This window comes from Onychostruthus taczanowskii, unplaced genomic scaffold (assembly GCF_017590055.1).
Source record: "Onychostruthus taczanowskii isolate IOZ18803 unplaced genomic scaffold, ASM1759005v1 scaffold80, whole genome shotgun sequence".
Lineage (NCBI taxonomy): Eukaryota > Metazoa > Chordata > Aves > Passeriformes > Passeridae > Onychostruthus > Onychostruthus taczanowskii.
In genome coordinates, this window is record NW_024505893.1 from 349,265 (window position 1) to 373,681 (window position 24,417).

The 24,417-nt window shown below is 41.9% G+C and overlaps 1 protein-coding gene across 3 annotated transcripts in view; it reads right to left on the reverse strand.

Annotated features, from left to right (window-relative positions):
- The window catches only part of TTBK1 (tau tubulin kinase 1), a 109,223-nt gene that overhangs the window by 29,017 nt on the left and 55,789 nt on the right, over nt 1-24,417 (reverse strand). For 2 of the 3 annotated variants that reach the window (XM_041424071.1, XM_041424072.1), the window contains 7 exons: nt 21,150-21,215; nt 19,574-19,666; nt 18,753-18,878; nt 12,650-12,804; nt 11,710-11,929; nt 8,160-8,335; nt 7,005-7,563 (listed from right to left, as the gene is read on the reverse strand). In XM_041424071.1, the coding sequence (XP_041280005.1) occupies nt 7,005-7,563; nt 8,160-8,335; nt 11,710-11,929; nt 12,650-12,804; nt 18,753-18,878; nt 19,574-19,666; nt 21,150-21,215 (1,395 nt within the window). Of the gene's footprint in view, nt 1-7,004; nt 7,564-8,159; nt 8,336-11,709; nt 11,930-12,649; nt 12,805-18,752; nt 18,879-19,573; nt 19,667-20,396; nt 20,463-21,149; nt 21,216-24,417 lie in introns of all 3 variants that reach the window. The other variant, XM_041424073.1, reaches the window with a different exon arrangement.

Here is a 24,417-nt window from a genome sequence, read left to right on the forward strand (position 1 = left end):
CCACATGCCTCACCTCTCTGTTCCACTGCCAGTGCTCATCTTGGCATGTCACTAGGCTATTCATACATCTTGCATATAGGTAAGAGTCAAACTCTGAACACATTTGGAAACCACATGGATGATAAAAGGTGAAACAGTGCTAAAATGATTATGTGTATTTGGAAGTGAGGGATTCTCAAGGGCTCTTTCAATGACTCTTATTAAATCTCAATCCATGGATTTGAAAAGCAAGCTTGGGGGCTGTTGGTAGACTTTTTCTTTTCTCACAATTACATTCCTGGCCTCCTGATACATTTTTATATTGAGTGCCTGCAGGGGGAGTGTTAATGCTTCCAGTTTTGGTAAGCAGTGGATAGACAGCAGCTGGACAGGCAGGCAGAGTATAATTCAGTGAGAAATTCAAAACACAGGACTATAGGAGGACATGAGAAGAAGATGCACTCTTAGTTTTCTTTTCTGCTTCTGTGATCCTGGGATAGCCAGGAGAGGGAGGAAGTACACCCACTGGGGACAGTTTGTGTCAGGATGAGATTGCAATCTCTACCTTCCCTTTATGCTCTGAATGGAAGAGAGAGGCATTAAGGGAACGACTTCAGATCCTTCACCCTGCAAGTGCTAAGCCCTTTCTTCCCTTTCTACTTCTTTTATGAAACTAGTCCTTTCACAAGGGTCAGCAGTCTCAATCTCCAGGACCAGACTTTTTTTCCTGGAATAATTTTTCTCCCTTCAAGGGAAAGAAGGGAAAATGGGAAATGCATTCCCTTTCTGGTGCTGCATTTCTTTTCAGCAAGTCTCTGCAGATGAAATGTGGAAAGGCAATACTGCATTTTCTTTAAGCCAAAACTGCTCTCCTTACCTTACTGGAGATGTTGCCCTTGCACTAGAAAAAGAGCTCAATGTCATCCAGTGTCATCTCTTTCCTGTCACCTTCAATATCTCTGCAGTGCTTTGAGGCAGATATCTTATCTCCAGAAGCGCCTGAGAGCTACGCAGTTCGTGGTTGGCATTAAATGTGAAAAGCAATTATTCACAGTCCTAAATGTGCTGCATGTCACTGCATAGATCAGAGTCTCAGATAATAATAATGTAATGCTGTCATACAGAGTACTTGAGAGAGACAAATAAAATCTAGACAGCAGCTCTAATTTCTCAAAAAGACAACCATCTTCTCTTTGCATAGACAGTGTAGAAATTCAGCCCTAGGTGTGTTATTTGCAAGTTGCACAACTAAGCATTACTGGAATTTTTATTCCTAATTTTTGTTCCACGTTTGGGTTCAGCATATTGTATGACTTCCAAGGTATATATCATCTCAATATGGTAAAGACTTCAGATCTCAAAGGATCACTCCATCTACCCAGACAGACCTCCTCTACAGCACAGGACCAAGGAACCTTTCCAGGCCATGAGGAAGCAATTACAACACCCCAGTAAGTGCACTTTGGTATTGCTGCCTCCAGGATGAAGCTGAGCTTACAGACATGCCACCTTTTCTCACTGATGCTCTAATGCTTAAATTACTCAATCAATGCTGAAGGTGCTGTTCCCCTTTATCCTTTTGCAGCAATCAGGCTGGACCACCTTCCATCAGGCCTATTCTGCTCTGTTTGGACAGGGTCAGTAGGACACTTTGTATGTGAAGTCCCAGGAGAATGTGATGTCGATAGAACTCGATATATTTACAAATAGAAAATGTAACTAGGAATGTCTACTGAGCTTAAGGTTAAGGTTTTGATTGCTATTACCTGATGTGTGTGTATATATATATATAAAAAGAATATATGTGGATATTACTTCCACTACCACCCTTTTCCTGATCCTTTATTCCTAACACATGGATGGACAGGGACCCTGAATCTAAGGAGTGTAAGAGGCCAACTCTACATTCATCTTTCTCCATCAGCTGACAAGCTTCTCTTCTCATGTGAAGGGAAGACAGAGGAGCTGACTGTCAAAGAATCACATCATTGACTACAAGCAGCAAATGCAGACCAATAGGAATTACACTGGGTGAGGAGCAATGAGTCTTCCCCTCTGCCAGTGCCCATTTCTCACCACTGAGAAATGGTCCCTCAGGTCCCCTCAGAGGATGCTGTAGAAGGCAAAGGAAACCAAGACACACAGTACCTTTCCCCCTGCTGCCCTTGCAGGCTCGAGACATGGACAATTTTAAGCAAGTCCACTTGTGGCACTCTCCTGGCTGTGTCAGAAAAGAGGCCAAAGACCGAGATGATTTTAAAGAGTGATTTTAACTACACAGCTGAGTTGGTGAGGAGAAATATACTAGTGCCTCTTCACACTGGGACCCTTCCTAACAGATGAACTCTAGGACTCTAAGAATCAGCCCAAGCAAAATGTTCTCTGAACCCTGCAGAATATATTCACGGATAGGTAAAGCAGAGGAAGTATCATTTCCCACTTTAATTTTTCACTTCTCTTGTGGTTTTTTAGATGTGACATCATTTGGACAGGCATGTTTTAGGCAGGTGAGTCCCCAAACATTTTGTACGATGCCAACTGCACTAGCAGCAGGGAAGACTGAGAGTCAAGCACACGCGCACAGACCTGAGCATAGTCAGAAACAGTTTCTAAAATTCATACATGTATGAACACTTGTAAGTCTTTTCAATGCAGAAGGCAGCAGTAAGTTGCCATCCCTGTCAAGTATCAGTGAATTTATTCAGCATACTTAAGAACCTGACAGATTTTTAAATTATATTGCAAGGTATGGGTTTAAATTATTTCCAGCAGTAACAGCAACCCTATGTCAGGATTAATAGGTAAACAGAAGTGCAGTTTCAATCTTTTCTTCCAGTCATTCTTTATCTATTTCTATAGCTTTATCTGCACACTAGTGCCTAAAAAAACCCCTGAGTCTTATTAGGTCATCCCTGAAATGCATACATTAAAGTAAACCCTTAGAGCTCTGTTAAACAGATGTATTGAGTGGTGCACAGAGAGAAGGGCTTGAACAGGACATAGCTTCTGTTCTCCCTTTATATCAAGTCTTCCCATGAGATCTGTGTTCCACTGCAGCCATTTTCTTGTCATCTGAAACTGGGAGATACCTAATATGTGAGAATATTTGGGTCAGAAACTCCCCCAGGCTATTCAGAGCTTCCTCTGTACTTGACTTTCCTCACAGCAGCATCTGATCATTCTGTGCTCCCTCTACACCCACAGAGTTTTAACGAGGACAGCACCATCTCTCACATTTGAGCTACAATATCTGTCTTCCAAAAGACTGACATATTTGAAGAAACATCTGAGTTCTAAATGAGGATAACTCAGGGAACTAAAGGCTGGTCAGCCTGGGAAGGACATGGAGCAAATCCTCCTGGAAGAAGGCATTTCCAAACATATGAAGAAGGTGCAATCAATATGGATGTATGAAGGGCAAATCACGTCTGATGAACCTGAGAGCTTTCTGTGCTGAGAGGACTGGGTGGGAGGTTGTTGATCTTGACTTTAGTAAGGTTTCTGAGACTGTCTCCCATAAAATCTTCATAGACAAAACAATGAAATATGGGCTAGATAAGTAGATAGTGAATTAGACTGAAAATTGTGTGGGCTCCTGTCATAAAATACTGTATTTGGAGAAAAAATGTCCACTCATTAATGGTGTAGCCAGGGGCTGATAATGCAGCCACTACTATTTAACAACTTAATCAGTGACCTGGATGATGGGACAGAGTGTACCTTCTGCAGATTCAGACGACATAATACTGGGAGGAGTAGCTGACACACCAGAAGGTTGTGCTCACATTCAGAGGTGCCTGGATAGGCTGGTGAAATGGGAAAAAGGAATTTCACTAAGTTCAACAAAGGGAAGTGGGGAGGAACAGAACACACTGCAGGCCACCTGTTTTGGAAGCAGTTTGACAGAAAAGTACCTGGAGGTCCTGGTGGACTCTAAGCTGAACACAAGCCAGTAAGGTGCCTTTGTGGCAAAAAGGGCCAAGAGCCCCTCAGGATGTGTCAGGAGTGCAGCCAGCAGGCTGAGGGAAATGGTCCTTGCCCTCTGCTCAGCACTGGTGAGTCACACCTGCAGTGCTGTGTTCCAGTTCTGAGCTGCCCAGTACAAGAGACACGTGGACATGCTGGAGATGGTCCAGAGAAGGGTTGCAAAAATGATGAAGGGACTGGAAGACCCTTCATCTGAGGAGAGGCTGAGAGAACTGGGACTGTTTAGACTGGAGAAGAGAAGGCTCAGGGGGATCCTTAACAAGATTTATAAATACCTGATGGGAAGATGGATCCAGATTCTTCTTAGTGATGTCCAGTGAAAGTAAAAGAAGAAAGGAACTGAAATACAGGAAATTTCATTTAAACATTTTAAAAAGTTTTTTACCGTAACAGTGATTGTACACTGGAACAGGTTGCCCAGAGAGGTTGTGGAGTCTCCATCCTCAGAGATACTTTGACTGGACACTGTCCTTAGCAACCTGCTCTAGATGATCCATCTTGGAGCACAGGGTAGAACTAGATGATCTCTAGAGGTCCCTTCCAACCTCAGGCATGCTGTGATTCTATGACAATCCAGAAGTCACTGTCTTTCTGCCAGTTACAAGTGATGGCTCATAGATTGGAGCCAGAGAATGGAGAAACAGAAGGAAGCATTAGAGCAGGGATTCCCCATGTGTTTTCAGTGAGTATGCTACTGACACCAAGGGATGATCACCAGCTTTTGGGACACCAGAATGAGGTCACAGATGGGTACAACAAAGCCTATGACTTAAGTCATGGTAGTTCTGCATTTAGTGAAATGTTGACCTATCACACAGTCTCAGTTCATATTTAAAGATAAAGAAGATTTACTCACCTACACACACACACACACCCACACACACACACACACACACACACACACACCCCACTTAATCACAGTTTTAATCACACCCAGAGAAGCACATGCATGAGGGAGGTACAGGAAACATCTGTCATTGCTAATGAGGCCTTCAGTACTTTCACTAGTTAAGTCCTTGGTCAACTTCTTATTAGTGTCCCAGCCATCCATCCCTCCATATTTGTTGCACCTAAGGAAAAAAGGTTTCTATTTCCCTTCAGGTACCAAGTCCCTTTGAGAGTTAATAGCTGGTTTTGTGACAGCAAGTGGAAAAATCACTGCACAGCTGTAGTGGTAACTGAAGGATTCAGACATCAAAGAAAGAACAACTAAATCCTAGTTAGCTAAAGAAGTCTAGTGTTGGTCTGTGTGTACAAAGCTAGGCCACAGAGTTAACAGAGGGTATTTCAGAACATAGGAACAAAAAAAATGCAGTTTGCTGGAGAACAAAGGTTGCCTAATATATTAGCAGTCATCACCCCCAATCCCATTATTTTACCTTTTTGCCTGCTCTTTAAATATCCCTGTGCAGTGATAAGAAGTCTTTGTGCTGCATCATATCCAACTCCGCCAGTCATTTCACATAGGGGTGTATGTGCTGTGGCCAAGAAGGCCTCTCCAGCCTTCTTTAGCCACACTAAATGTGTCAGTGAAGTGTCCCTGCTGAAGTGTTGTTTACAGCTGATTCTTATCAGCTGGCTCTTACCATGTTCATTGCATCTTGCAGAACTTGCACTGACCAGCCCCCAAAGTGTACAGACCACAGCAAATTCAAACACAGACCCTTCCAACTCTGCCAATCTTGCCTTATGCAATTTCTACATTCAACATACTGGCTTTCTACAGTAAACACCTCTACCTAGGAACCCTGCAACTGGAATGCAGTCTCTAAGAGAAGGATGTGATGCTTCTGTTCCATGCTCAGCAGGACAGCCCTCGTGCCTACTGCCAGCATTTCTATCCTTCCTGTAAGTGCTCATACACCTTAACAGGGAACACCTTGCCTGGTGATTTGCAAAGATTTGCTTTGATTCCTTTTACATAGATTCTTGTCTCATTCATGGTTTTCTTCTTGTATGTCTTGAGGATCCAGAGAAGAGAAGATTCTAGGCAAGACCTGAACAGAAGGATGTTCTTTTAACATGCTCCAATCCAGTGAACACTTCCTTGGAGAATAAGCTCAAGAGGGTAGCAGAAATGAAATTATCATCTTCCAGACAGGAACAGGCAGACTGCACAAATGCCTCTCATAGGAGGGTATCACTGTGTACATGACCCAAAGCTTGCCTGCTCTTTGCTTTGCTTATGGATCCCATGCGCATGGGAGAACTTCATCAACATATAAATACAAAAAAGCTCTTAGGGGAACAATTTGATTGCCTCTTGCACTGAACACTCTGGGACAGCCTTCTTCAAAAAGAAGATAAGGTATGACAGGAACTCTGTGCCTAGTGTATCATATTTTTCCAGCTAATCTAATAAATCACCTCCCACTAAAAACTGAACTGCTTTATAGCATCAGAAGACCACAGAAAAAGCAAAACTGAAATATAAAAAGCTCTCTACAACTATATGGAAAAAACACAATAGGTAAAAAACATTTATGTGGGTGAATACATGGTAATAGCAATGCCTCTCTAAGGTTGATGAGATGTATGTGCTGGCTACTCTGAGCTTTTCATTAGGTATTTAGAAGAAAGATTACTTTTAGGGAGTTATTTTATGATTTGCATTGCTTTGGGGCTGTGCAGTGCTGATGTTTGATTAGATTAGAGGTCATTATTTTCCAATACATTCCTATTGCTGCAGAGAAACTATGTGGAGAAGATTTGCTAGCAACACCTCCATACAGCTAAGCAGTTACTAACAATACTCTGTGGGAGAGCATAAGAGGAGTGACTAGAGATACCCAAATCACAACTGTGCTCTCCTCTTGTGCCTGTACCAAAATGGCTGAAAGATCTTCATAATAGTGTGTCCTCAGAAGGACATCACTGGCTTTTGGGAGCACTTCTAAGGTGTTCACAACATTTGCCAGCACTGTCAGAAGAGTTTTACAAGAGCATCCATGCTTGGAATCAAAGACTTCTCCAGCACAGTTGAGGTTTCCTAAGATGATGCTATGATAGGCAACAAAGTACAGACCCAGGGATCTTACCTGTCTCTGAGGACCAGTAGGTTCAGATTCTCGTCTCCTTTGTCGGAGAGCTGGTGCTGAATGTAAGGGGGAGTGGGCTGGACTTCCTGTCTGCTGTTCATGTCTACTGTCAGACACTGTTTGAGAAGGTCCTTCATGTCTATGGGAACTGTCCTCCTCAGTCACAGGCAGCATACCCCGACTTCGCCCATCATGAGTCTTCGGCCTCACTGCAGCATCTGCCCCCAGGCGCCTTCTCTCCTCCCCATCTTCAATAGGCCTTAGTTCCTCGGGCTCCTCATCCGTGGTTCCAGAGGTGCTTGGCTCAGCACCGGGGTGGAAGTCCTTCAGCTCTGTCTCCTTATCAATGATAACCCACTCCTTGCTGTCAAAGTCCTCCTCCTCTGCGAGCGGCACCGAGCGGAAGGCGTTGCTGAGGGCTTCGTGTTCCACGGATGCGGACACGTCCATCCTGCCGCTCGCCTGCCGGTCAGCCTGGCCAGTATCGATGGACAGCATCTGGGCTGGCTGCGAGGAGCACACGAGCCGTGATGGAGAGCCAGGGATGTCCATTCGGGACCTAGGGACACAACAAGAAGCCATTCAAAACACATCGGGTTTGTGGTTAACGACAGGGACCATGAGAGAAAGCCTGTGTAGGCCCTTCTCACTCAGTTCTTGGTCCACTTCAGAAAGACAGGCTTAAACAAAAATATTTCTTGGTGTGAAGAAGTGCTTCAGTATGACAGCCAATTCAGCATGTCTTTCCCCTGTAGACAGGATGATAACCATTTTCCCCCAACAACATCTTTCCCCTTTGTTAAGTTCTACTGGCTTGTGGAAAAAACCCACAAACCATGTTCCGATCAATGTTTCTCATTTGGCCTGCATCTGCTGCTTGCTTTGCACAAAGCCAGAGCATCTGCTGCCCAGATTTTAGGACAACTGCAATGTGTTTTCAACAAGGATCATCCAGAAGCCTTGCAGACTCTTCTGGGGAAAGCCTTCCATCAAAATTTTTGACAAAGAAAGGGGAAGTAGAGAAGGAGGTGAACCGAAAGTCAATGTAGATAAAGTTGCAAGCACTGGCTGCTGATCTAATGATTAGGTTGTTCTCAAAAGTCAATGCTCAAGACTCTGCTAAAAGTAGTAGGAGGCTGCAGAGGGTGAACAAACCTTCTTTCATGTGGATCTGCTTTTCCATCAGCTGTGGAGAGCCGCTCTGACTCGGGGCTGTTGACACGGCGGTAGCGGAGGGAGCGCACTTGTGCGGTCGGGGACTCCGGAGGCACTCGGACAGGGGAACTGGGGCACACCCCATTTCTCTGCTCCTCTTCCACCATGCACTGAGTCTGCAGGAGGTAAACACAAAGAACTTCAAGATCTGACCAAAGACACTGATTTCCATCCTTCACTGTTGCTCTGGACTTCCTCCTAGGATACACTTTCAGCTGCATTTTCACAACCTACACAAGTAATGTCTGAAGGGAGGCAGGGTTCCTCTGCCCTGGCAATCAGCTGGTATTAAAATAAGGTATGGATTTAAGATCAATTAAAATATTTAAACATCTTTACAAGGTGGCCTATGCATTTCAATCACCCTGAGTGTTGATCCAAAGGAGTTCTCATGGGTTAGCCTACTGCTTGCACAAACCCTAACTGCTTATCCAAGATGTCTAAGAGCCTTGTTTGTCAACATTCATTTAAGCAGGGGCCATGCATTACATTGCAATGTACAAACTTTAACTGGTCTGACTAAGGCATCCCCTAATTACCAGAGTGGTTTGGGTTTTTTGTTAGTGTTTTTTTTTTGTTTGTTTGTTTTAATCTTGGTCCTTCAAACGAAGTCTTCCACGATATCCATTCAACCACAACATCTGTAAGAGCTTTCCACAGAGCCAAGGTCACGCAGGGTGCTGAACACACTCATGGACACTCTATCACTCCATATTTCCTCTTTCATATTGCCTTATTAAATTTGATTTTTTTGAAGTTAGCAGTAGACAAAGGAGCAAAAGTAGGTGACCAACACAGCTGCCCTCTGCCTTCCACAGTGCTGATTTTCCTTGGAAGAGAGGGGAAAAAGCACAGAGGCAGAATGGTCCAAGGGCTACAGCAGCAGCACAGGATTTGCATTCAACACTGCTGTGTTGCCAGTCATGCAGTATCAGCTGCTACACACTGCCTGTGTGTGGGGATCTGCATGGAGAATGCTTACCCTTCCCTGCCCTACTTTCCCTTGTCCTCCATTAATGCCAGAAGGTCTGAACATAAACAGCATCTCAGTAAAATGCTGCTGATCCAGACAGTTGTGTTTGTGCATGCAACGTGTACATGGGAAGTCAGTCAGTGCCCATAAATTAGCAGACCTAAACCACCCAAGCTGGAGTTGGAATGCATAACTAAAGAGCTTTTGCAGCTAAGGAGAGTGGAGGAGAACTTTCAAGCATTAGAGGAAAAGCAGAATAGATGATAATGATTTAATCTGTAATCCAGTCATGGCCAGGAGAAGGTTGGTGACAAACAAAGGTCAAATGTGTTTGTGAAGGGAGCAAAGTGCTGATGTAACTGTTGGGTAGCAGAGAACTACCCAACAGAGCAGAGAACTGGGGAATGGTGTGGGAGAACAGTGACAGTAATTCTGTCCTTAACACAGAAATGGGAGAAGTGGGACAGAATGAGATCTGAATTGTCTACACAGAGAAGTAAGGATCATCTTAGACAGTTATTAGGGAGAAAAAACATGGCAAGCTCCACTCATCTTCTAAATACAAAGAGCAAGACAGGGAGAGCCAGTTAATTCCAGTGCTACAGGACTGGAAGATGAAGGATGTGATGCTGTGAATAGCAGAAGGGTGTTTAAACACACCAGAGCCCTTGTGGTTCTGATGCCTCAGATTACAAGCAGAGGCAGAGCTGTGCCCTTAGGTATCAAATTGGAAGCATCCTTCTTTTCTCCACGTAGTGACTGTTACTTAAATGAAAACCAATCCTCTCTCAGAGAACAGTCACACTGAATATGGTAAGGCTAGCAAAGCAAAAGGACAGGCAAGAGTCAAACTTGAAGATAACAACCCTCAAAGAAAGGACTTCAGCTTTGGAGAGCTTGCTACCCTGGGCTTTGCTGCACAGACTGCTGTGTAGCTACAGAAACTGTCAGAGCTGAAGTGCTCACTGCCATGCTGAGAAACTCCCAAAACTCCTTTGGCAGCAACCTGACAACAAATAGAACAGTGCCTGGCACAAGAGTCACCTGGCTGTGCTGTGGAGCTTCTAGAAACCTCTCTTGCCTTTAGCTGCTGTTATGACAGGACTTGTGAATGACCCACAACTAGCACACAGAAAGGACTCCCCTGTGAAAAATCTGACTGAAGAGCATCAAGGCACCTGGTGGTAGAAATGCAAAGAAAAACACACAAAAGTTGCTAGGATTTTTCTGTAATATTCTTTTTTTAATATATGTTGTGTGAACAGAACTGTTGCTCTCTATCAGGCTTTTCTTATTTCATATACCTTCAAATGAAAACTTCTGGGAATGCAGAGTTGCCAGTGAGAGATGAAGAATTAATTTGAACTTCATTCATAATTTCTCAGTGTTGGTGAATGCTCCTGCTAATGTTCTATACAGAAAACACATTGATCTGAGTTATTTGCACTGGAGAATTTAAAGAAAATTAGATTATTTCTTGTCCATGCATAATGTTTTCTAATAAGACTAAGGACAGTGGAGATACCTATATTGCTGAAGTAAGGACTAACTTTGTACTAGTAGAGACTGAAGTGAATTCTGGTCAGCCCCAGAAGACTAACAGACTTAACATGCCAGTCTACAAATGTCCATTAAAAACAAATTTGTGATGTGAATCTGATAGGCCCTGACAACATTTTAAGTCTGATGAATGTTTCTCTGCTAACAGATTCTGTATGTATCTGATGACCTGCCACTAATACTAATTTATTTGCAATATGTAAATTAACAAACTGTCAGATTCTTATACTTGACATTTATCATGGAATCAACCTTCACTGGGGATGCCTCCAAGAAATTAGGTAACATTTACAAGAAAGGACTGAGAAACACCTTAGAGATTATGAGGAAAATCAACTGAAGTATACATTCTATGTAAGCTAAAAAAGCTTAGTATGATCTTGGAATGCAGAAATATAAGAATATTAAGGAATGGTTTCTCTCACTCTTCACAGGGAAGAAACCACTGGTAGATGCTCCCTACAGATTTTCCTACCCTTAAAAAGGAAAGTTAAAAAAAGGAAGAAAAAAATGAGTGATGATTCAAGGTACTGAAAAAATACAGCTTATGAAGACATCTCTGATTACATTTATTTACCCAAGAGGTTGGGATGCAATAAAATCTTGGTTTTTAATTTCCATTCCTGGGGTATTTCTGACATTGTATCAGCTATACAAGGACTAGAATTTTCTTGCTTGAAGTATCAAAATCCTAGATAATGATATGATGGTAAAAAAGATTCACTTTAGCATTACTGGCTCCCAAAATCTCACTTGCATAAAGATCTAAATTAATCCCAATGGCTTTTACTCTGTGAAAAAATTCCTTGTAATTCCCCTTGCCACAGGAGAATTCTTCAATGCTTTTTGGGCTTACTACATGGCATGTTACATCAGTGGATCTGAGTGGCTTCTAGCAGTCTATGAAACCATTGCCCTACATCCAACAGTCACAGGAGACAAGGAAATGTTCTTTACTTTGCTGATGCTGATCCTGAGTTTGTTGCGATTCACATCTGTCTCTTCCCAAACTTCACCCTCATTGAAAGCCGTGTTTGGAGCCTGACCCAGGCCTTCCACTGGCCGACCTGACAGGATGGGAGGAGCATTCTCTTGATCACTCAAATGTTCACCCTGTAGGACATCCTCAGTGTTCTCACGGAGCAGGTCCCCAGGTACCGGAGTGACATTAACCACCCTATAAAAGACACAAAAAGAAAGATTAAATTATCAGTACATAAAGAAGGCAGCTTATTATACCATCCCACAGGAATTCCTCAGCAGATTTTAAGCTATTACTTAGTTGAAAAACAGGCAGTCCCAGATGTGACATCCTGAATCAGAACAGGAGGATTCCGTGTAATGAAAATTACAAAGACAGTGGCATGGATCAGTGAAAGCATCTTGGGACCCTTGATACACAAGCTGAAAACTTCTTCACAAGTGCCCATCACACCATATTGAGCTGTGAAGAAACCTCTCCTTTTGCATTAGCAAATGAGGCTTACTAGGCCCTATAGTTTTTATCTTCCATAACATTAGTAGGGATTATTGTTATCCCCTAATGTCGGCCCCCCAAAAGCACCGAGACAGACCAGTGAACCAGGCCTTATCAAACCTTTTCTGTTTGGACTCATCTGTACCTCTGAGCATCAGTCTCTGTGTACCTTTGCAGCAGCACATGAAACACACTGTAAACAGGCTGAGGAGCCGTGTTGGAATTGTGAGCAGCGCATGCACTCAGCTGTACTCAGCTCACTATCCACCACCACCGAAATAAATTCATATAAAAAAAGTCAGATCAAGTGGTGTCTCCCATGCTGTTCCAGCTTCCCAAAATAATAATGGCCTTAAAATCTTTTAAAAAAAGAACTGAGCTTGTTGTATACTGTCTGACTGGTACAACTACAACACTCACCCAAACATGGCTGCTGTTTGCCTGGTGTTCTGCTGTGGTGGAGTTGAGGTGCTAGTGGACAACAAGATATCTGTACCAGCCTTCTCCCAGTCAAAGGCTTCATTTTCAGTGATGCCCCTTTCTTTCATGCTGTTCTCGAAAACTGACATGATTAGCTGCAATAGATTTACAAGAACAATTTCTGGTAAGTAGGTGAGAGTGGCTCTCACCAAAAATCTGAAGTATGTGCACGAGGACCAAGTGCATCTTATAATCTCCAGTTTGCCTATAAAAAGTACTAAAAATCAAAGGAAAACTTATGAAATTGCAACAGTTGTTTCTCAGGTTGGTTTTGGCTTCATAAGTAACATTTCTTCAAACCTACAAAAGAAATGCATGCAGCATTTTGACATTGATTCAATGAAATCTTGCCGTTAGCTTGTTACTCCAACTCTAAATCCATAACTTCAATTCAGCTTTCCTCTAGATTAGACAGTACATTATGCAGAACAGTACATTTGATATGCAGAGTTCAAGGGCTGCCAGAAGACATAAACAGAACAGGAAAAAGCAGTCCTAAGATGCAGACTCATTGCAGTGTCTGGCTCAAATATGGCTTAGTCAGGAGCCCTACGTTATATTTAATGTGCACGATGTGGCCTGACACACTTGGCTGCCTAAGAAAATAAAATTTGAAAAAGGATGATACAATTTTCTTTATAAGATGGCAGGTACAAATGCTCATGGCTGATGTGCTTTATGCTTGTTCCTTTTTAAGAACTGGTATCCTCCAGGAGAGAATGAAACTACTGTCGACAGTTCTCCATGCACCAATGCATTAGCAGAGAAATCTGATGTTCTGCTGTCAAAAGGAAACTGGATGCTGTAGGCTAACAGAGCTGTGAGGTCCTACATTTAGAATAAAATTATTTAGCTAAATAATGCAGAACTGACAGGATTCAGCCAGTCAGTTTCCCTCTATAGGGAGAGACAATGTGATGGCAAAAACATTCAGCTTATGGTGTAGAATCAACACTAAGTTATGAATAAAATTTAGCATGAGCAAACATCCTATTTTTGCTATATTCCAGTTCTGTTTATCAGCATGATCAGAAGGACAGGAAAGCCTGCCATTCCCTACTACCTTCCACCAAACTGCAGAAAAATGCCTATTTGCAGCTTTCAGATGAGAGAACTTTTTCCTCCCTTCTGTGACCCAGAACCCTAGAATCAGGTGCACACTCCTGTGGTAATGCTACATTTGATTGACAGAATTTCCAGAGCTGGCTCTCAGTCAGACCAAGGCACAGGAAATTCTTAGGATTGTATTTGTTTTCTGACTGCTACTTTGGAAATGATTACTGTCAAGTATCTTTTAGAAATTAATATCCTGAAAAACTCACATGCCTTGCAAGAGCTCCACACATTTGTAGACAGATGCCTCTATAAAAGCCATACTGGCTTCTGTTCATTAGATCATCCTCACCCATCTGTCCACTAATGCCAGTCTTATCACAGCTTTTGATTCTTTGTGATGGACATGTCAGTATCAGGGAGTGGTATCTTGTGAAGCTATTTAAAAATTGGTACTGCTTCTGCCACCTTCCATTCCTTTGAAGCAGTCTGAAGTAAGAAACCACATGATAAAATTAGATGTTCAGCTGCCTTATTCTCAGCATTCCTTTAAGGACTCACTCAGTCGAAACAATCTTTTGTTACTTTCTGCTGTAACTTATTCTGTAACTCTTGCACTTGACTTTGCAGGCCATTAGGGATTTTACAGCCCTTTACTGTACTCCCAGTAGGATCTTTTTCCATGGCTGAAGGATACAAGTGTCTTCACCTGCCATTACTCTAAAGCTATTTAATGGACTTACTGAGTCTTCTCAGCTTTCTCTGAAACCTTTATACTTCTGATGAAAGGTCAGAGCTTTACAAGAGAGAAGTGGAGTGGAAAACTGCACAGAACAGTCCCAGCAACAACCACCGCTCCTGGAAAGCCATGCAAAAAGTCACTGGATCCTGTCTAGGGATTCTCTGCCTACAGAGAGAATATTAAGAATCAGAAGAGTTTCCACAGTCACTGCAAGCCTCCCATTTTGAGTGTCCTTCTGCTGGACAAGAGAATGTGCAACTCCAAGTCTGAGTATCAAAACCACTAGTGGGATAAAGAAGAGGTCCAATAGGTTTCTCTATTAAAGATGTTACTGTCCATGAGGACGTAAAGCTTAATTACACATTATGTAGTAGCATGCCATGTTTTGGGCTGATGGCCCAGAGAATGAGAGAGAAGCAGCCAATGGGGCACAAATTATGCACTAAGCTGTCATGATACATCTTGTCAAATGCCTTCTCCTGGTCAAGGCTCAGGAAAGGAATCACAATCAATCCTGAAATATCACATATAAAAGGTACCAAAACAGTTATGGATTGTCCAGGCGCTCAAGCCTTGAATTCTTTGGGGTTTATCTAGGAAGATGGAATCTTTCAGCAGAAACATTGGGCAAAGCAAATTGCTCTTGATCAAGTTTCTAATCTGCACTGTAATCTACAACACAGTATTTAAGAATAAATATCAGGCACACCTCTGTATTGGCAGGGGTCCCCTTTTGATAAGGGAATACTCCTGATTTGTGTTTGCAAGTCCTGCAAGAATTTCTAGGGGGAAAATAATAGGACTATGATGGAAGATATCTAGTAACTTGCTGTCCTGTTTTCAACTGGAATAGAGTTCATTTTATTCCCATAGCTGGTGCAGTGCTGTATTTTGCATTTATGATACGAACAGTGTTGATAACACACTGATGTTTTGGCTGTTGCTCAGTTGTGCCTACCCTCTTTCAAGGACTTTTCAGTGTCCCATGCTCTGCTGGTGGAGAACTGCACAAGGAGCTGAGAGGGAGCACAGCCAGGACAGCTGTGACCCATCTGGCCAAAGGGATATTCCATACCACAGAATGTCATGCCCAGTATATAAACTGGGGAAGTTGGCTGGAATGGACCAATTGCTGCCTGGGGACTGGTTGGGCATCAGGCAATTGTATTTTGTATCACTTGATTTTGTTTTATTTTTATGGTTTTCTTTTTTCTTAATTACAATTATGATTTTTTTTTCCTCCTTGTTTCAATTATTGCAAGGTCCTTGTCTGAACCTGTGGGTTTTTTTTTTTTTTTTTTTTTTTTTTTTTCTTTCTTTTTTTTTTTTTTTCTGATTCTCCTCCCCATCCCACTGTGCAGGGGGTACAGTGAGTGAGCAGCTGCCTGGTACACAGCTGCCAGCTGGAGCTAAACCACCACACTTGGTCAGCATGAGAGAACTCAAACCAGCACTGGTTGTTCACAGGGAGTCTCTCCCAATTTCTCTGACAATATCTGGTATTGACTGAATCTAAAGGAAGATGTCCATACAGGAAACTCACCTTTCCACACCTGCTCAGGATGTGTACGGGACAGCTATTGTCTCATACAACAACTGATGTGATCATTTTTCCTTGAGTGAAATGCAATTCACAATGCCCTAGCTGAGGGAATAGGATGGATTCCCAGGCAAAGGCACTTGCCTTTGCACTTTGAAGTTCTATAATCTTCCAGGAGCAAAGGCCACTATTACTTTTCTGATACTCATTGCAAAAAGATCTCTGGGGACAGAAGCCAGCCACTTCCCCAGCCACACCTGAAACTACTCTTCTGCCGGCTGGACTGTATGCAAGTGTAGTACAAAATATTTTCTACTACTTCCTATCTGCACTTTTCTAGGGAAGAGGCATGCTTCTTGCTGTCAAATGAGTCAGAAAACCCCAAAATGCTGCTCTAACACCCACATCCTCCTGCTGTGAAAGTGCTAAAGTTTGATCCTAACCATGAACTGACAGCGATCCATTAAAGGGACAGACCTAACATCTGAGGACATGAGCCCAAGGAGTACAAAAACACAGGATATAAGATCCATCACCTGACAGCTAAGTCTGTTTTATTCTACCATCATTTTCCTTTCCCCTGCTTAGGCACACTTGTGTCATCTGTCCATCAGGGAGTAGTGATCTCTGGTCACACTTAGTGTCCTGTTACAGCCTGGTATGTGTCTCTTGGAGACATCATCTCAGGGCCTACAGCTGTAATAAAATTGCCACTCAGCATGACATGTGCTTAGGAGAATCTAAAACTTCAAATTCAATTCAGATTTTTAAATAAGCCGTGACTTTATACATTTGTAAACAGACTTTCCAAATTTCCTTTGTTTCTCTGTGGGTCTGATACTGGTGACAAATTCAAATGGCCTTTGGTATAGTTTTTAATATTTCAGAGTAGTACAGCCAGATAAATCAACATAAAGACATCTCTGAAGCTGAGATGCTTGGAGAATTTGCTGCCTGGAACAGGTCTCCCAAGTCAAGCTAGAAGAGTCAGTGTTAGGTGTCAAGCTGCAGATGCCAGACTTTTGTGGGGAGTTCCCTTTTGGAGGCTTCTTGCCCAAGCTGCACCTGCAAGAAACTGAAGGCAAAAGGGCAATTCACAGCTTCAGTCAAATGCCCTACTGGGAAAGAGCTGTTTGTGATTAGTACTGCCTGAATTCTGTCTGGAAATATCTCCCTCCATTTCAGTCTCAAGGATGACATTTTGGTACCATTAGGACACAATTATTTTAAGCTGGAATAGAATATAGGAGCATGTAGGTTCAAAAGCAGCTTTGGCAATCTCTAATCCAGCCATCTGCTCAAAACAGAGCTAATTAAAAGGCAGATCATATTTGTCATTCAGCCAATCTTTGGAAATCCCCAAGGATGGAAATTCCACAGCTTTTCTAAGTACCTGTTTCGTATAGAAGAACCTACACTCTGAATTTTCCACCCCTTGCTGGATTTAGTCACAATTTCCCTTGCTGCCTCTATTCTCCCCACAACTGTCCTTGAGGCAGTGAAAAATCAATCAGAACCCCTCTTTGACTTCTCTTCTCCAGGACAAACAAATCCAGCTCCCTCTGCATCTCATCAGTCCACTTCCATCCCTCTGTAGCTCTCCCTCTTAGTGGCAAATGTTATTTTTCCACTGCACTATCTAGAAAGTATTTGCCTATTCCTTTTAATTTTTAAAAAAAATATGTGGTTGCTATGTTACAACATGTACATGGCTAAACCACAAAGGCACTGCTGGAGAGAGTTTGTTGGAACACCCTCCTACCACTTTCCCACTCATCTGATGCACTATCAACGGGACCAGGCACTCAGATAAGACTGCACAGATCTGCTTATAAAATGTTGTTTCCATCATTGTCTTTAATGTACAGAGAAAACCACTGTGATAAAAAAAGCAACACAGAATCAAGTTACTTCAGTTCTGTTGTGTTAGTCTGACTTACTCACATATAGGCTGACAGCAAACACTGAATGGGAAGAAAAACCCTATGTTAGATGAATATTAAAGAAAGAGATAATAAGGCTCAAGGCCTATGTAAGTCTGCAAGAAATCAAAGGGGCTGGTGTACACCACTGAGATGTCAGTGTAGGCTCTTAGACCTTGGCATGATGTGCCAAAATTCTGCCACATTTGGAGTACCTCAAAATTTTTGTGTCTTAATGAAAGCCAAAAGTACTATGTTGTTTGGGAGGGACTATCTGGTGTGGAGTTCAGGATTACGGTGATGGAAGGAGATGAAGGAAGTTTTGAGGTTTTGAAGAACTGTACAGTCCAGCCTCTTTTCCTGGTTCTAGGAAAGGTATTCGTCAGCTATTGGGCACACAAGACAGAGTACTTTAGACCTGGTTTACACAAGAGATCTGATAACCAGGATGCCTTGTCAATAACAGAGCTTTGAAGATTGAATTAAGACTGGCTGTCAGGAAAGAAGATTGAATCGACTTCTACAAGCAAGAGATGTTGCAAAATGTATAAGTTTGTTCTGTGATGATTAACTCAATCATTGTAGTAAAAAACTACTAGCCTTCCTAGAACAGTATATAAACACATGTAGTCCACAACAAATTTGGATTCTGATCACCAATCTTCCCCATCTCTCTCCCTCATCAATACTCAGACAGATATAAACACATTCATGGAAATGTTAAAAAATCTAAATGTCAATCCATAGTGCCACGCATCAGACTGGGTAACAAAGATAGGCTCCCACCTGATAGTCTGGCTTGGTGAAGTAGTCTAGGCTTGCAATGTGATCCAGGAAAAGGTGGAACTCTGAAGGCATGTGTTTTAGCAGCATTCGGTGTTCATACTTTTCTTTTATCATGCCAACCTGCTCCTGAAAAAAAACCAATACAAACCAAAAAAAAATTTCAGAGATTTCCAAGAATCTCTTCCACTGCTTCCCATTTAAAAATACTTATGATTCCTGGAACAGACTCACTCTTCCTAGACCCAGCACATTGTCTACACACTTCTCCTGTTTGCTGTTCAAGGCACAAGGAGGCTGAGCACTGCAGGCAGAGATCAAAGGGGAATCTTGAGTCAGAAGCTTGTTGCACAGGTGACCTACTTCTTTCCAGGGATTTTATTCTTTAGCACAAAGTGTTTCCAAGACAACATGAACATTTAGCTTTATTACATTTAACTTTCTAATTTCAAATCCCATTTGGCTTGTTTGGTTCAGGAAGGTGTTACCCTCCTGTCTTTCTAAAGGCTTGTTTTATTTGTCAAAAGGACAGCTCAGTCTTTGCACTTGTATTGTTTACTTTGCAAGAAAAAAGTAAAAAACACTTGATCAAACATGATTAGCAATATGCATTAAAAAAAGTCTGATTACTCAAAATAAGAGAAGCCACCCTGTGTATCAGAACACGCAAAACCAGGTTAGCATCTTACAGCAAGACCTGATGAAAAGGAGATTCTGGCTTGACTCCAGAAAAAAAGCTGCACTGAGCTGCAGGAGGAATAATAAAGAGTCATAATAATTAAAATGTAGCACCCTCTCTTAAGCACAGACACCAGTTTTTCTACCTTATCTTTGATCTTTCTCCACGGAAGCTGACCAACGGCAAACTCCACCAACATGTAAAAGAGGGACCACAGATCGTCGTGTCTGCCCATCTCCTGGAGAAAAGAGAGACCAAGACTGAGGAGCAAAGTTCCCCATGGATGAGGGGTCCAGGTGTACTCTCCTGATGAGCTACCTCATTTTAAAGGGCAGGAAGAGAACTCATACTTCCCAGTTTTTGGTTTAAAAAGCCAAATTAAAGGCTAAAGATACATATTTACTAATGGGACATGCAATAGCCTAGATTAAGAAAAACCCCCAACTGTAGATACAACACATTTTTTATTATTATTTTTAAGACTAAATATAATTGAAATCTGCTCAAGAGTTTTTGCAAAAGACTCACCATCATGCACCACAACAATTTACAGATTTATAACATTTCTACATACAAATCTCCTCCTGGGTTAGTGAATGGGAAATGGAAACATGGGGATAAAGGCTGAAATTATCAAAGCACTGAACTAATTTTTGGTGCTCAACTTCCAGTGTCTAGGATATGATTTCTCAAAATAGCCTGCATTATACAGCAATTTTTGTGTCTAAATATACATTCAGCTGATGCCAGCTACAGCTGGGCCTACTCAGCTCTTGCAAAAATTATACCTCAGGTTTCTCTGTGTCTCTCAAGAAAGAGAAAGAATTCATGATGGCATTCAGCTGCCCTCCCCACATCACACTTTCCACCTTTTGCAGACAATAACTTGCTCCTTCCCTAAAAAAACCTGACATTTCTTTGTATGTCACAGATAATCCTACAATCTCATTCCAAGCAATGCCAGAAACCTGGAGGTAATGCAGGAGGGCTGACAGTTTCCATCTGGCAGGCACTTAGCAGCAGAAATGCAGGACCTAGAACCACAGAAGATGCTGAGTTGGAAATGACCCATCAGGACCATTCAGTCCAACTCCTGGCCCTGTGCAGGACACCCCAAAAATCACACCCTGTGCCTGAGAGTATTGTCCAAACTTACTGTTTATTGTCTGCAAAGGAACACTACTGAAATAGGAGAGAGGAGTGTTTTGAGAACAATGTTAGATGAACCTTCTAGAAGCATTTATAATGAAACAGGGCAGACACTATGTAAATAATGGTTATTTTCAGGGAAAAAAAACACCTAGCTTTCACCAGGTGGTTCTTCTCCTCATGGCACAATGTTAATATTAAAATTACAGATCAAGAATGGATTTGGGGACCTGGCACTTGGTAATTCCTGGCAAAGTTCTGCTAGAAACTAGCAGCAAGCAGCCTGGAACTTAACCAGATTTCCTCTTCAGTGTGGCTTACTTTTGCCCTTAAAAAGTGTCTGGTAAAGCAATAATTAAAATTTTAAAGTCTGCCAACTATAGAGGACCCAATAAGTGAAGCATAATTTTGATTTTACAGTCAACAGCCTTAACTACCTAATGGAAATCTGATATACTAACTTCCACAGATAACAAACCAGAACTCTCACCTATTGCTCCTTTGCTCCTGAAAACAGGTTTCTGAGGGGGAATTATCTTACTGGTAACTCCTTATAACTCCAAAATACTCACCCTGTTTTTGTGTGCATTCACAGAGGCATAGCGGACGGTTCCTCGGAAACCAGCAACGTTGCGAGGCTGGAGGGAGGCAAGAGAAATATCTCAGAAAGAGAGTGCATGACTGAATCCCCTGTGCAGCCAGCTCCTGAGACCTTCTTGTCTAAATTGCTATTTTGTATGCACCCAAGGAATAGGAGGCTCTTAAAGCCTTCTTGAGCTCTAGCAGCTACACAGAGAGTGTTCTCTGATTGTGCATATCTAGGAAAGCTCACTCTACAGAGAAGGTAAGGTGGTTACAGTGCTATGTTAGAACAGTAATAGTTCAGGCATAGAGATAAGAACATTATCCAGGATCAGATTTTCCCTTTTAAACTCCAGGTCAAGGGAAAAGCTAGTAAAGAAGTGCAAAACTGAGTCATGAGTAACATGAGCTAAGCAGAGCCCGAAGATGACCTGGTCAGGATGGAAATGGGGATCACCTACTCTGACAGATGTTTGCTGACATTGCTGTAAGCATCTTCTGTAAGACTTCAACAAACTATGAACCTCTGACTTTCAGAGTTCTTGCTTCCTTCCAGATTCTTCCCAGTATATCCTTTCTTTATTTTCTCTTTCTCTGATTCTCTTTTTCATGTCCTTGGGAATTAAAGGCTTGATAAAGTGGGTGTGGAAAGGCAGTCCTCCTGTGACTTATTTGTCCCATCTGGAGGCTTTCTCTGCTTTGGGGGCTGAGCAACTGTTTCAACTCTTTCTACTGCTGCCTCCACAAGAACATTGGACCATGTGAGTTCACTTAATGCAGATGTCATTCTGAAAAATCTTGCATTTAAATAATGACATCTACCAAATAATCTTAGTTGAACTAGAAGCACCAGAGTTAACGAGACTTAACAGCAGTGGTTTCAAAATTCTTGTGGTAAACCAGGTTCAGGCCCAGACTTCTTCCATCATAAGGCTAAGCTTGGGCAAAGAACTAAATATATTCAAAATGAAGTTCCTACTCCAGCAGAAAATCAAGCATATTAATAACAAGTTAATTGAGTAACTTGTCCCACAGAGGTCAGTGGATTCAGGTTTTTTCTTTCAGCTGTGCCTGTACTTCCAGAACTAGGCCTAAAACTTTGTACTTTTATTCCAGGGCACCCTTCTGTCACTAAATATGTACAATTCAATTGCTTCCTTTGTGGTACAGGGAAGTTGCTCTGAATTTCCATATCCTCAGAAAGAATAAAATTTCAAATTTTTTTTAACAAGTTCACCAACACCATGTAATATACCCACACCTGTACAGCGTACAATGCAGCTCTTAAGTTATAATGATGCTAAGCAAAAAAAAAACCAAAAACTTTAAGTCTATCCTACAGGTCTTTCATGCCAATCAAATACTCCCCAAAAAAAAAAAAAAAAAAACTTTAAGTCTATCCTACAGCTCTTTCATGCCAATCAAATACTCCCCAAAGAGACCTCATATGCATATCCCATGCACTTAATCCAGCACTTAATCTTGCACTACACCAGCCTGAGCTATAAGTTACTTATTTAGCAGCAGGTAATAGTAGAGATATTATATTTGTGATCATGTACCTCATTGCTCTCAGAACTATGCAATTCAGGATTCTCACTGACAAACGACTGCAAAATATTTTTCAGAATTACACAGAATTCACCGATGTGAGTTCCTGAAAAGCAGAATACTGGCCACTGGAATATAGCCATCACTATAAATTTGCTCTACACATTCAAAAGAAAGAAGATACTCCTCTTTTCCATTATGAATGGAAGATAGTGTGTTTGGATACTTTTCATGAGCCATAAGGATATATTGTGAACATTTCTAACATGTAACCTGTAATGTTTCCACAACAAAAATTATTCAATTTTTGCAGTTCATGCAAGTACTGAAACAAGTACCAAGTGTGCTGGCTTCAGTATGTCAGCAACATCTCTAAAAATTGTTTTAGATCAATACTTACTATTTCTGGCAGACAGGCTATCTGTGCAGTCTTTATTTAGGTCTGTTCTGAAACCAATGCCAGGCAGTTTGTAAGCATTGGCAGCAAACCCCTCCTCTCCCAGAAGCAAAACAAAGCCCAGCTTTTGGTGCAGGCATTTACCCTTTCTTCTGTCCCACAGCCAACATGACCTGCTGCTCCCCAGCAGTCCCACACCTGAACCCTGAGGGTTTTTCCTCCACTCCTCTCTCACGTGAGACCTCAGGGAAGGGAGAGTACTGCAACTGAGCAAAACTTTGCAGTTGCTCTGACAGGACCTTTAGAGTCCTTTAAACAAAACAGGCAGATGCTAAGTGTGTAACAGTGTATTTTGCTCATAAAGGTTGCACCTCTTTTAACCACATCTGCCTGTCCTGCCAGTCACAAGGAATTGTCACTGCAGTCAAGTATTTCCCAAGCTGTAGAAATACCTTGTTTTCCTTTTAAACAAACAACTCTTCCCTGAGCATTTGTTGTAGCATATGCTGCAGACCCAACCATTATTGACTTTTCTTCTGAATTTATAAACATTAATTTTCCAGCTTTATACACTTCATTTCTTCCAGTTAATAAACTTCATCCCACCAACTGCACTGGCCAGCAGTGGGAAAGAGCCTGGATACAGCATCCTTTTTGTCCAGACCAGTCCACAGTTGAGACGGAATTGAAATTGCAACACTCAGGAGCTTCAGACTATGAAGTCATATATAATCCAAGTGATTTGAATCCCCAAAATGATGAATATATAATAAGCTAGCAAGTTGAAATACAATTTTAAACCATGTGTTTACATATCAGTGTTACTATAAAAAATGTTATAAAGCATTTCTCTTCTTTCACTGAGATTGTGTGTACCACAAAGCTAAAGTACTTTACTACACAGTGCTGCATTGTGTAAGAAATTGGTTTAAAATGAGTTTCAGCTTGGGAGAATGTGTTAGATCACCACCACAGAGCAAAACCTATACTCTGTGTTCCTTTTACTACATTAGCAATGTAGACCACCTCACAGACAGAGACAGCAGTAGGTAACAAAATCCTGTATGAAGTGGATGCGTTTTCCAAACTGTGCTTTTATACACTCATCATTCTCCAGGTTACACACTCAGGATCATTTGTATTGCAAGTGCCAACAGTGTCCCCCTCATGATCCACATGAAGTCTGTCTTTCCTGCACACTCCCCTTTTATTTGAGGAGCACTCATATTTTCTCATTAATGTGAATCCCTGCTCCTCACACCATGTTCATTCATAGAGATTAAAAATATTCCTTTTGCCAGACTGGATAT